At 33.1% G+C, this 14,523-nt stretch overlaps 1 protein-coding gene and 1 long non-coding RNA gene across 2 annotated transcripts; both read left to right on the top strand.

The window, feature by feature from the left end:
* Window positions 1-953: 953 nt before the first annotated feature.
* LOC114257984 (uncharacterized) lies at window positions 954-2,347 on the top strand. The gene is made up of 3 exons (XM_028197817.2): window positions 954-989; window positions 1,084-1,392; window positions 2,120-2,347. The coding sequence occupies exons 1-3, from the start codon at window positions 954-956 to the stop codon at window positions 2,345-2,347; spliced, it is 573 nt and encodes a 190-aa protein (XP_028053618.2).
* Window positions 2,348-2,679: 332 nt separating this feature from the next.
* LOC114257983 (uncharacterized) lies at window positions 2,680-4,577 on the top strand. The gene is made up of 3 exons (XR_014329422.1): window positions 2,680-2,772; window positions 3,440-3,798; window positions 3,881-4,577. It is a non-coding gene; the product is annotated as an uncharacterized LOC114257983 (long non-coding RNA).
* The last annotated feature ends 9,946 nt before the right edge of the window (window positions 4,578-14,523 follow it).

Below are 14,523 nucleotides of genomic sequence, written 5' to 3' on the forward strand. Positions count from 1 at the left end.
TTAACCCATACTTAACCTATGCAAAAACAAAAAAAGAAAAAAAAAAAAAGAAAGGGAAATAAGGCACACATTTATTTTCTATTGTTGATAATAGAGCACTAAATAACCATAGGTTTTACAAAATAAGAAGTTGTTGTGTACACAAATATCTATTATAAGTAACTATTCACAATATTTTCAAACGCGTGTAAAGATGTTCTTACATTCAGTGCTTGCATTGCTGACTGTTGATCCATAAATACAACAAAAACAAATGGCTGTGAACACCCAAGAGCGTGTTAGATATAAGCAACTCATGAGAAAGAAATGAGATATACAAATTCTGATAGATATAGGAATTAGTTTTACTCACAAACATGTAGAAAACATGTACCAATTCTAATACAAATTATTGTCTCACACACACCAATTTGTACATTGCTGGACATAGCTCATTTGTTGTATTATGTCGAACTAGTATCTCCTTCATGCTTTGAATGAGTGGTTAACACACCAATCTGTTTTTTTTTTTTTTTTTTGATATGGTTTTTAATAATACGAGTAAGGGTTTGTTCAAACCATTGTTACAATTCAAGTGTTTTTATTATTATGGTTTGTTTAATAGAAAATTCCCAACCACCATCACAATTTCCAACAACTATAAAGAGCAAGGGAAAAGCTTCCCAAAACTCCCAACCCTCACAAGGTTTAAAGGGACATTGGGATACAAAATCCACTGAAATTTTTGTCAAACTTTGTATGGAGCAAGTAAAAGCAGATCACAGACCTAGTACGCACATAGATAAGGTTGGTTGGGAAGCAATTATTAACAAGTTCATAATTGCAACTGGAAAGTCATATGTTCGCATTCAGCTTAAAAATCGTTGGGATACCTTAAAAAAAGAGTGGGATCTTTGGAAAAATCTATTAAGAGGTAAGACTGGGCTGGGTTAGATCTCTTGACTAGAGCTATCATGATATCTGATGGTTGGTGGAATTTAAAGCTACAGGTTAGTGAATTATGTTAATTTTTTTTTCTTGCACACTTATACTTGAGCTTTATGATTTATATATTTGTAAGTATTTGTCCATATTTTGTTATAGAAGTATCCTGATGCGGCCAAATTTTGTGAAAAGCCATTGACATTGCTCGATGACATGGACATACTATTCTCTGATGTTTCTGCAACTAGTGAGTGGGCATACACCCCAAGCTCTGGAGTGTTTCTTGACACTGAGAGATCTCACACCCTACTTGGTGATGATACTGATACAGAAATCCATTCGTCTGAATTAAGCAACCAATGTTGTCACCAAAAAGAGGGTCCATCAAAGAAGCAAAAGGGGAACAAAAAACAATCGGCTACCTGTGAGTTGAGTAAGACACTTAATCGCATTGTCGATGCTAGAGATGTAAGAAAAATCGAAAAAATCGACCAAACTGATTGAATCGGACCAAACCGGCTATATTTGGTCTATTTTTTAACAAGAATCGGTCTGTGCAATTTTTTAATTTGATTTTTTTTGGTTTTTGGTTCGGTATCGGTTTAAGCACCTTGTGCACCGATCTAAACCTAAACCGAAACCGACCGCTTTAACATAAATTGTATTTATAATATATATATATGTATAATCTAATAATATAATGATATTAATAAGTATAATAAATTATTAACATTAATTAATTAACCTTATCATCTTTATAACCTAAGTTTGTAAACTCTTATTATATATAATCTTAACTCTAACTCTTTATTTTTGAAACCTTAGTATTTTTAAACTTATTTTTATTTTTATTTTTGTTAATTTAGGAATTGAAAAGTAGGTATTAAATGGATGGATTGGATATGTTTGAAACGGTAGACAAATAACTAATTTAATATTTTTATATATATTAATGATTATATTTAAAAGTAGTTCAAGTTTGAAAAATCCTAAACGATTAAACCGCACCAAACCGAACCGTTTCAATCTGTTCGATTCAGTGCGGTTTGATGGGAGAAGCAGTTTATATTAGTGTTCAAAATAATAAAACCGACATTATCTATTCAGTGTAATTTTTTACCTAAATACCGATCATACCGAACCGATTACATCCCTAGTCGATGTTGTGGAGGTATCATCTTCAACTGGTGCACAGAATGCTGATATACAAAATTCGCACACAATAACTAAGTGTTTGGCTAAGATTAGCATAATCTCTGGCGTTAGTGAATACGATGACCTTTTAGTTTGGGCTGCAAGGTTGTTCATGAAACCCTCACTTCGTGAGTCTTTCATGGCTTTGCCTAATGATGTGTTGCGTTTAAAGTTTATTAACCTTGAAATTGCTTTGGAAAAGGCTCGCATTCTTGGTTTTCGTGATTAGTTCATTGTGTGAATAATTTTTTTTTTAATTTTTGAAAAAAAAAGAAGACATTATTAGGACTATTTTCAATTAATTTGGCTTGATGTTGTATTTATGTTTGCCTCAGTGAATTATGTTTAATTTGTGCTCTCACAGATGGAATAGAAAGTATTATTGCAAGTTGTGCCATCGCGGATGGAATAAGAAGTATTATTGCAAGTTGTATTTGTCCACTTGTGTGCCATGTGATTTTGCAAGTTGTGATTTTGTCCATTTGCCTGCAAGTTGTACTTTGTCCATTTGCCTGCAAGATTGGAAAGAAGTTTTAAAAAAATATTATTTTAAATGATGGACATTGCAATGACATTGTCTATATATACTCTCATGGTGAACTTGTTTGCCATTCCGAATTGTTAAACAACCAAAAGGCATTCCAATCTTTGCAGGTATTCTGCTAATATTTGTCTAATTTTATTTTGTGTCTATATCCTTTAATTTTATGTGTTAAATTAATTTCTTATTGTTAAATTAATTTATTTTATCTATATCCTCTAATTTTATATTTATTTTATATGTTCAATTAATTTCTTATTGAATAAATGTGGTACATGACCCCAATTTCTATATAATATAAAAAAATGGACAATTTCAATGATGATGGTGATTATGATAACGATAACAATGTCGTTGAATCTTCACAACAACTAAATCACCCGCATGGGAATCCCTACCTAATGGCAACAGTAGTTGTAGGAACAATTTATGCAGAAAATTACCTAAATAAACAACCATGTAGGACATCTGCCCTCACAGGACATCAATGGATGTTAGAATTGCAACATGGTAATGCTACAAGAATATATGAAAATTTTAGAATGGACAGAGATGTTTTTTTTATCAATTGTGCAATTTATTAGAAACTAACTATGAACTACTAAGTGGGAAAAAAGTTGGGGTTCAACAACAAGTTACTAGTTTTTTTTATATATTGTTGGTCAACATGCAAACAATATAAATGCTTAAGAAAGATTTCAATTATCGGGTGAAACTATTTCAAAATACTTACATTCTGTTTTAAACGCGTGTGTGAAAATGTCTGTGGATTGGGTGAAGCCTTGGCAGAGAAATGAGGTCCATCAGTATATAAAGAATAGACGAAAATATTACCCTTATTTTAAGGTAACTAGAAATACTCTCTCTCTCTCTCTCTCCCTCTCTTAAAAAAAATATTTTATGATATTTTTTGTATGTAGAATTGCATTAAGGCAATTGATGGAATCATGTGGAAGTAGAATACTTACCCTATTTCATAGGTAGAAAGGGATACGCTACACAAAACATATTGGCAGTATGTGACTTTGATATGTGTTTCACTTTTTACTTACCTGGTTGGGAGGGAAGTGTACATGACACGTGAATTTTTTGAAATACAGTTAGGAAACCAAGCAATAATTTTCCATATCCAGAAAGAGGTATGTATGCAACACAAATTAAGATTTATTCATTTATTCTATATTAGTTATATTTGTAATGAGTTCATGTTTTACTTTGTAGATGAGTATTATTTGGTTGATTCTGGCTATCCAAACACAAAGGGTTATCTTGCGCCGTACAAAGAGGAGAGATATCATTTAGCTCAATTTGACCATCAGCATCCTCAAATTGCACATGAAAAATTCAAAAAAACACATTCATCACTCAGGAGCGTAATAGAAAGATCATTTGGTGTTTGGAAAGCAATATGGCCTTTTATGAAAGATATTCCATGCAATTACAATTTTGTTTGTCAACGGCAACTTGTTTGTGCTACTATGGCGATCCACAATTTCATTAGACGCACTAATTTAAGGGATATTGCATTTGACTCTTATAATAAACATATTGAGTATGTCCTTGTTGACGAGGAAGCAGTGGTAGGGGAAGACCGACATGGGCATCCGATTCGTAATGATGATTATGAGATGGATTCAAGAAGATATGAGATTTTAATGTCAATTTCTCAAGGAAATAATTATTAAACTATAATAAATTAATTTTTGTGTAATATTTATTTCATTACTCTTATTATCTAAAAATAATAGGGTTATGTTAATTTGGTGTTGGAATGATCTCTTAATATGTAATTAATAGCAAAAAGTCTAGATAAATTTAATTTACGACTAACAAGGGTAAAAAAGACATATACACAGCAAAAAGCTACTTCACAGCTTATTTAACAAACATTACTCAGCAACTTAAATCCATAATTCAACAGTTACACCAAACAGATTAACAGCTTCTAATTAAAGTCATAGTCTATAATCTGTTTTAATAGCTATACCAAACAGCCACAATGTGATTGGATTTATGGATTTGAAATGAAAAATTTTCCACTAATGATCAATGGAGAATAATTCGAATTTGGAACATTTGTCAAAGATCAATGAATTAATTATTGTCATTAAAATTTGAGGGAACATAGTGAAAGTTCAAGGGTGACAAAAAGTAAAATTACATACCCGATTTACAGTCCTTCCTAATTCTGTATATACATGTTCATCACCATATCAAGAACAATAATCTTCTTCATAAGCTTCTGCAGTAGAAATCTCATAATCCAATTCGTTTATCAGCTGATCGCTTACATGTTTAGCCCACATATATCATTTCAAGAATCACACTCGAATCTATAGAAACCAAGACAACAGAGCTCATTTGGGATTCCTCTTGTGATGTTGGATCTTCAATATATATAACGTCTACTCACCTACAAAAAAATGAAGCAGAAAATATTGATGTAACAAAATTAAATTATGAAGAAAAACAATTGTTAAAGTAACAACACAATAGCCGTTAGCTAACATCTATTTTTACTGTCGATAAAACGAAATGAAGCGAAAGAAACAAAAATTTACCAAAGGAATATGATGCCCAAACAAACAAATGGCCTTAACAACTAACATCTTAAAATCAAACAAAAACATAAAACATAGATAGAGAAAATGTAGAAAACTTTATTAAGAGTTACAAGGTGAATTGATTATATGTGCTATAGAAGAAGTAAGAAGTGTTAGGGATGGCAAGACTTCTGATTTCAACCCATCCAGTCAAAGCAAGACCTTAAGGCTTGACCTCACATGGTTGTAAATGAACCAAGTATATCTGAATTTCAAGCTTTGGTAACGTATCAATCAAGCGAGTGAGCAAGCTTTACTTAAGCCAATCTTAATCCAAGCTCCAATATATTGATTTTACATGTTGTTTTCAGATACTCAATAGTAAATTTTTTATTTTATTTTTGATCGGTGAAAGTCAATTGTTAATAGCTAGATTAGCGCTTGGTGAGAGTTGAACTCCCAACATCTCCCTTGCGAAGTGTTTCCTCCATGATACTAGACCATGTGTGGATGCTCATTAGCTTACTATATTGAAAACAATATAATTAATGGTTTTTATGCACATAAATAAATGAGGGAAAAAATAAGTGTTTGGTTATAAGTCACCACATAAACATGAAATCTAATTATTGAATTTATAGATTTATTATCATGTAATCTATTATATAAATTGTAATTGTTGGATCAACTATGTAATGTATTCCATCCTTGTTAAACAAAGAGAACATGTGTATGAAGTCTGTTTGTGTGAGCTTAGAGGAACTCTTCTCTTCAAAAGCTCTGTGACAACCCTCACCTCTGATTACTGCTAAACTGTGACTGAACATGATATGTAACTGGTTAGATTGAAATTCTGAACTGATTGTGTGTGTATGTTGTTTTAGTGTGTTTCTATCTGTTTGCAATTGATTTATTTGTTCATGTTTTAAGTTTCGAACTGTAAATTGAAGGCCTTATCGGCGGCCGAATTAGAAATTGATTGGTATTTCATGCTAATTAGAATTTATGTGATTTTATGGTAGGTTAATTTAAATTTGATTTGGAACGATTAAGTTAGATTAAATAATGTTAAATTACAATAGTTCAAGTTTATTACCAAAATGCCATTAGTGGGCCACTTTCATAAATCATCTTGAGACTTGATTATATGTTAATTTGCATCATCTTCATTTCCTCTAGAGACCAAAAACGTGAGAGAGAGCTAGAGAGTTGGAAGAAATTGAGTTCACCAAGAATTGCTTGGAGAATTAGAAGAATTGAAAAGTAGATTGCATAATTGAGCTTCTAGACTTGAAATTGAGGACCTAAGGTAGGATATTTATCCTTTAGTTTATGAATTCAAGTTGGTTCTTGCATGGTTCATGAGTCATTAGTGATTTAAGTCAAGAATTGGTTTAAAGAGTTGATTTGAGTAGCTAAATCATGCATGCATGTACACATTGTTGAGTTTTGAGGTTGATTTCATGGAAATCCTCACATACATGTCTATATTCTAGCTATGTTCCATGCATTCATCATGTTTTTGAATGAATTGACTCATTTGATCAAGTATTTGAAGCTTTGATTTCAATTGAACACTTGTATGTTACATATACATTATGTTCATGAAGTTTTGTTTGGATTTGTGTTTAATTGAACTACCCTTGGGCTTTGATTTTGCAAATTGATCTTTGAAACATGTCATATTATAAGTTTTAAAGTGTTTTCCAAAAAATTGGCCCAAAAGAATCAAATTTGATGCTTTAAATGTTGAATTTGAGCTCGGAGGTTCAATTTGAAAATTCCAGACTTTAGACCCACGCTCGAGTGTAAGACTTCACGCTCGAGCGTACACTCTGAGTACATGCATCCCACTCAAGCGGGGAAAGTAATGCTCGAGCGTGAAATACGTGTATCCAGTACTTTTCATATGTTTACAGTCCGCTCCAGCAAGGAAATGAACGTTCGAGCGAGGACCCCTGTTTTCTGAAAATTTTGAAAAGTGCTTTAAAGTACATCCTTGCATCCTCTTTCCATCCTAGGCATTCCTAGGCCATGTTTAAGGCATCTTAATGAGGATATTGATGTAGAACCACACCGAGTCAAGATAGGGACTAAGTCATTGATTCCCAAGTGTGTAACTTAGTGTATGTTCATTTTGTAACTGTGTAGGGTTGGCATCCGAGGACGCTCATTAGCCGCTTATAGCCCAGTGCTTAGTAAGTAACAATGTTGTAAAGATATGTTCAATTATGAATATTTTCTGAATGATCAACTATTCTGTTTACTGAAACATTACTGTTTAATGAACGAATGTTTGTCCTATTTGTAAACTGTATTCGTGGCATCCTTAGTAACTTACTGTTATTGCTACTGTCACAGAGATCTCTATCGGTTCCCTTGTTTGGAACCACTAATGTTTACTGTTATGATGGCCATCAACTGACTGCTCGGTCTGCTAAGACCTACTGTACTGTTTGCTATTGGATGTACCACACATACCTGCTATGGTTTCTAAATGACTGATATCACTGCTTAATGACTGAAAGGACATTCATTCTTAACCCCTTTACGCATTTGTTATTCACTGAGCTTTAACTCACTGTTTATATATATATATATATATATATGTAGGTGTTCAGGCACCGGATTGATGCTAGGAGCGTCGGGTTAACTCCCTCTTTGTCAAGCCAACCATTGTGCCTCACCTCGAGGTTCCAAGTCTAACCGAGCTAAGGCTGCTTTAGGGTGTCTCAGTTCCATCCTTCCGTCTCTGTTTTGTAATACTGTTTATGACTTGTACCATACTCTGAACGTTTGTACATATGGTGTATATATGTTTTGCTTATGAATGTGAATATGTTCGGAAAAGTCTTTTTGCATACAGACTGTCATAGCTCATTGGATATCTTTTATTACTGTTTTGGCTTCCGCCAGGCCCTGTATTCTGTATTACTATCTTTACTATCAAGCAGGCCTTCGATAATCACGGATTACTGGCCGGTTACGGTGCTAAACCCATAGGGACAGGTTTGGGTCGTGACAAACTCCTTGCTTTAATACATCCATGATCTTATCCTTAAATTCAGAGCCTTTCGTGTCCCCATCCTCAACTTCCATCTCCTCATCATCTCTTTCATCATCGATCTCTACACTTAGGTCCTTACCAGTGTTCCCTAAAATGGATACATCCATTGCTATCATTGTATCTTCTGATGCTCCATTCTGTGACATTAATAATGTCACTTGCTATCATCCATTGCTATCATTGCTATCATTCGTTATCATTGCTATCATTTGCTATCATCACATCCATTGCTATCATTCGTTAGGGTATTAACATTTTCTGGTAACATAGGTCCCCTATCACTCATGATTTTCGTCGTCATTTCAATCATCGTTAATCATTACACATATATCTCTTTCTTCCAATGCTATTGCTGATCCCCGTCATCATCGACTTTGACATTAATAATGTCACTTTACATTATAGAATACCAATAGAAATTTACTTTATCTAGACCCATCAAAAACATTGTGAGAAGAAAATGTAACTAAGCATATGAAGAATTATAGGTAAATCTAAAAGGGAGTTGTTTATGGTATGCATTTTTAAAAAATGTGAATATCGTATGCTCATTTCATGATCTCAGATTTGAAACCTCTTAGGTGGAAACAACGATTTCATAAGATCAGTCTATATGAGACTTTTACCCTAGCGTTAAATGGCACCCCACCCCTCGGGCGGCTAGTAGACAGTGAAATTAGTCCCCAAAATTAATTAATCCAATGAGCCGAATACCGAGTTATCCAAACAAATATATATTCTATTATATCATAATATACATAACGTAATTATGACATTTTGTTACAAACATCACCCCAAGTCATAACTCTACTCACTAAAATTATTCGTAATATTTTTAAACTTGTAACATTATTTTAATTTAAAGGTACACATCTTATATTCGTATGTCACAAACTAAGCTAACACATATCACAAACACTCAACTTTCATCAAAATAAATAAAATAAAATTATCATGAAATGTATCAAACATGAAGACATATAAGAAAATTGTGTCAAAGAACAAATTCATCATTAATTCTTTTCATTTAGATTCAGTGATGTCAATTATTTATGTCGATAATCTCCATCATCATTTTCATTTTCATTATCATTATCATTATCGATTGTTATTGTTAGTCGATCGCCTTCATCATATGCAATGTTTCATATTTTGGTAACAAAGTGAAATATTAAACTAATATGTATTAACATATGAGATGGTAATCATAATGTCGCGACCCAAACCCGTCTAGGTTTAGCGTCGTAACCGGCCAGTAATCCTTGAATTACCAAAGACCTCTTAACAGAAAGACATATAATAGGGGGCTGCAGAAGCAAATATAAAAAATATACGTTGTCCATAGAGCTGTGTTAACGTATATGAGACAGAACACTTCAAACAACTTATATATATATATGTGTGACGTCATAATTACATTAGTCTTAGGTTACCCAATTACACAGACAATGCCAAAAGGGAACTTAGCCCGATATATAAATAAACAAAACAAAGCAAAAACATCTATAGCTAGGTTACAAACTAAACATTTCAAAGGGAATCTCCCCATGAGGCACAGTGGCTGGCTGACCCAAAACTCCAAGCAACAGCTTAGGCCTGGCCACGTGTCTGCTCACTTACATACACAATATAAATGTGAACGGAAGCCTAGTGAATAATAACAGAGTAAAATGTTTAAATGAATGATGTCCATTGGTACAAAAATCAGAGTTCATATTAGAAACAGATTATGTTCATGTTCTTGTTTAATCTATAAACAAAAATCAGAGTTCATGCTTTGTTCTACATGGTACATCCATTAGCGTTAACTTGCTTGTTAGTTCCATAGGGAACCTTCGGTACCAAGAACTTATAACATACTTGGGCCACGGTATTGTTACCCCCGAGCAAGGGCCATGAGACCACGGTATTATTACCCCCGGGCAAGGGCCTTGCGCTAAGGATGCCACGAATATTTGTCAGAAATTGAACAATCATTCATTAGGCAAAATATAACATTTCATAAAACATAACATTTCTTGTCATATCATATCGTATAAGAAATTACTTAGACGTAAACATAGCTTTATAAAGTTATTACTCACAGATGGGTCCACTTGCAGAACAGACAAATCAAATAACTTATGGCGCGTGACCTACACACACATAGCAGAAATATATAACGAAACACACACTCAGTTGGTACTTAACTTTTTTCATTTTATTTTTCGTGTGTTTCTAAGTCTTAACCTCTTATTGAGTTTTAATCATGGCCTATGAATGCCTAGGATGCAATGTAGATGCTAAAATGCACTTTGGAACCCTTAACAAAACTTGCTGAAAACAGGGGTCCCGCTTGAACTCAACTTCCTTCACTCGAGCGGACATGCAAACATGTGAGGGGACGTTTGAGCGCAACTTCCCTTGCTTGAGCGGTCTGTAAACTCTGAAAAAATGCTAGTTGTATGAATTTTTCGCTTGATGGCCGCTCGATGGTCGCTCGAGCGTGAGACTCAAGTCTTCGCTCAAGCGCAACTCTTGCCACTTGAGCAGTCTGCAAAAACATGAAACTTCTGGGAGCTCGTATTTCTTGCTCGAGCAGACTTCAGGTCGCTCGAGCGAAAGTGTAAGATTATAGAGTGGTCGCTTGAGCGCAGCTTCTGTCGCTAGAGCGGAAGTGTAGAATCTGGAATTTCCATATTGCACTCCCAAGCTCCAAACTCGAATTACGCACTTCAAAACTCATCTTTTTGGGCCAAAACTCCAGAAAACACTTCAAAACTTGTAAAATACCATGGTTTGAGGATCATTTCATTAAATCAAGGCCCAAAAGTATGCCAATTGATCAAAACTCCAACTTGAAATTGTGAAAACATATCATTACATATCATGCCTGTAAAAGCGCAAGTTCAAAGCTTTCAAAACATGATCAAATGAAGTGTCTAACTCAAAAACATTTTGAATTCTTTGATTAAGGCCAAAATGAGAACAAGGGAAAATTATTTGAAAACAACTTCAAATTGTGATGAAATGAGCATGCATGCATTATATGGTTCAATTCTATTCAATTCTAACTCGATTCTTGTATCAACCTACTTAATTCTTTAGAGCTGATGTCCTACACAATACAATTGTACAATCTAAGGATTGAATTCTTACCTACGCTTGTCAATGACGCTCTAAATGATCAAATGATGGAGGTTTTAAGCCAAATTCTCAAGTTCTCTAGCAATCCTCACAATTTGAGCTCAAACTTCACCTCTCTCTCTCTCTCTCTCTCTCTCATGTTTTGGTGCTCAAGCTAGAGAAAATGGGAGTACAAAAGTGTATAAGAGGTATTGAGGTGGTCTTATATAGGCTTGATTAAGAAATTCATTAATTTGGGCTTAATTGAGCATTAATTATTCTAATTTAATCGTTCTGAACCGAATTTTAATTAAACCTACCATAAAATTCTAAAAATTCCAACTAACACAAGAACCAAGTCAAATTTATGAACGAATGCCGATAAGGCCTTCAATTTACGGAATAGAACAAAATCAGAGACATATATTTCTACACAGAACAGATAGAAACTCATATAACACGTAACACACGTAATGAATGCAAAATTTCACTTTAATTACTCATTAAGCATTTTTAATCATGAATTTCATGTTAATCAAAGGTCGGGATTGTTACACATAATATGATCTTTTTTAAAACAATGGTACAATGATCACATTTACATATCATGTTTTGTTTATTGTTTCATGTGTTAAAATTTCTTTGGTTTAATGAGTCACGTATATGAGTTAGACAAAACATGATAAATAAAATATTTTTAAATAATAGTATAATGACTATAATTATAGATAATGTTTTATTTACCCTATCATATTACAAAATTTCATTAGTTCAATGAGTTACCTAACCATATTTATTATAATCTTTTATTTACCTTCTCATGTTATAAAATTTTATTAGTTGAATGAGTTACATGGCTCATATAAGTTATCAACTATTATTATAAATACATAAAATAGTATAATATGTCCTTCCATTACATGAGAGTCAATAGTACAAGAGGGATAACACATGCGATTATACATTCACAAGCTCTACTCTGAATTTATAGCATGTGGGACCAATAAGAACATGGAATAAGAGATAAACAAGAATAGATGCCCTATAGGCTTACATCTTTTCAAGATCATGCTTAGGTACAACAAAAGTAGATTTAAGTCCAATACATGTAAAGTCTTTGGCTTGAATCAAAATAATAAAACAATACACAAATGAAAAGCCTTCAGCTCCAATTTCTTCCAAGCTATTGCCTTGTCGGAGGCATATCATCAACACCTAAAAATGTTTTTCCCACATAGGGTAAGACAAAACCCAATAAAGATAATCCAACACAATTTATGAATCTTAACAAGCATATAAGGTTTAATGCATATGCAATGCTCGTGACAAAACCTTTTTATCATTATTTTCCAAACCATGCAATGCCAAGCATTATATCTCATTTCAGAAACCATTTCCATTTCATTTAGAAAACCAAACTGTGAATACAACCATATCTAGGTACGTGTCTATAAGTAGGCTATACAAGTTCTACCAATTTGTCATTTTTACTGGTATTAACCAAAAGACTCGACACCTATTCACACGGTTTTCTGGTCTTTTACCAAGAACACTTCGGCCAACTTAACATTGTGACCATACCCCTACCCAGATTCACCAAGTATTCACCTCATTTCTCAACATAATTAACATTTTGCAATGTGTTCAAAATGCAATAAATGCCATGGACGAGAAAATAGTTTCAATTTACCTAATTCTCATGCAAGTTCTACAACAATCATTGCTATCCTCCACCGATAACTCAAAATAGATATCTCTAAACAGATAATTAAATTTCATAAAGATATATCTTTCAAATTCTAAGATATGAGTGGTAATGCATACCCAATTCTACCACCATCATCATCAACAATCCAATTCCATGTTTCCAATGTCAATTCCAATTATCATTTCCAAATTTCATTTCAAAATCAACATTTGACATTCTAGGGCAAAATCCCCATTTTATCCAAATCAAGTTCAAATATCAAAATCATCATTTTATCATATCCAAAGTTCTTTTCCATCTCCACAACCCTTTTAAAGAATCTATTTGGAAGACCCATCTTTTAGATTTCAAAACCAAAACCCATTTTTGTTCAAAACCTCCAAATCTCAATGTCGTTGAGGATAAGAGCAAACACACAAGTAAAAAACCATAAGAAGGTATAGAAAATCCCTACCTCAAGTTTAGAAGACCAAATGAGAAGTAGAGAAACTTCAAATATGACAAAACTCAACTCTATGCGGATCAAATAAGAGCTCTTGAAGTGCTCTATCTTTTTATCAAAGAGAGTAGGGTAGAGAGGTCCTTAGATTTAGGTGTATTTGTAGAGAGAAGTTAGGTTTCAGAGAGAGAGGGAGCTGATATAGGGTTTTGAGAGGAAAAAATATGAAAAAGTTAGGTAAAAAGATGTTTCTACGAACTGAAATATGTGCAGCTCGCTCAAGCGAGGAAAGTCTCGTTCGAGCGTAGAATGTACCATTCTAGTATTTCGTAGGCTTGCAAAATACTGAGAGTTGACAAAACTTGCTCAAGCAAATGAAGTCTCGTTCGAGCGAAGAGGCAAAATTATGGGTAACAATAGTATGGACTAACAAGCTACCAACCTGTGCCAAACGCAACAAATACATCCCAAAAGTCAAACTCAAAGAGGAATAAAGAAAAACAAGACACGACCAATTAAGTGAGGCAATGAAACCTGGATCCAAGATATCAATAGGTTGGCTCTAAACCATAATCGCTATATTAATAATTTGATATTTACACTTTTAAATCTAATTTTAATTTGATCATTCTTTTTAAATTTTTGTTAATATTTTTTACATGTATAATTTAGAAAATTGACAACTGTTTCAAATTTATTAATTTTAACCTTTAATTTAGACAAAAAACCAAATTAAAACCTTAAAAAATTGACAAGTAGCTTAAAATTGTTAATTTTAACTTTCAATGTATACAAAATGATCAGAATGAAAAGTGTATGGATTAAATTATTCAAATTAAAACTATAGTAACTAAAGAAAAATTTGAGTCAAACGATAGGAATGAAAAGTGTAATTAATCCAATTCCCAAATGAGCCCTAAAATAATGGAGAGTTTTTTTTTCATGAAATGAGAGACTATTGTTATTTCTTATTATGTATGGATTTCAAAATGAAAACATGCA

Source organism: Camellia sinensis, chromosome 5 (genome assembly GCF_055761805.1).
Source record: "Camellia sinensis isolate YWXY chromosome 5, ASM5576180v1, whole genome shotgun sequence".
Lineage (NCBI taxonomy): Eukaryota > Viridiplantae > Streptophyta > Magnoliopsida > Ericales > Theaceae > Camellia > Camellia sinensis.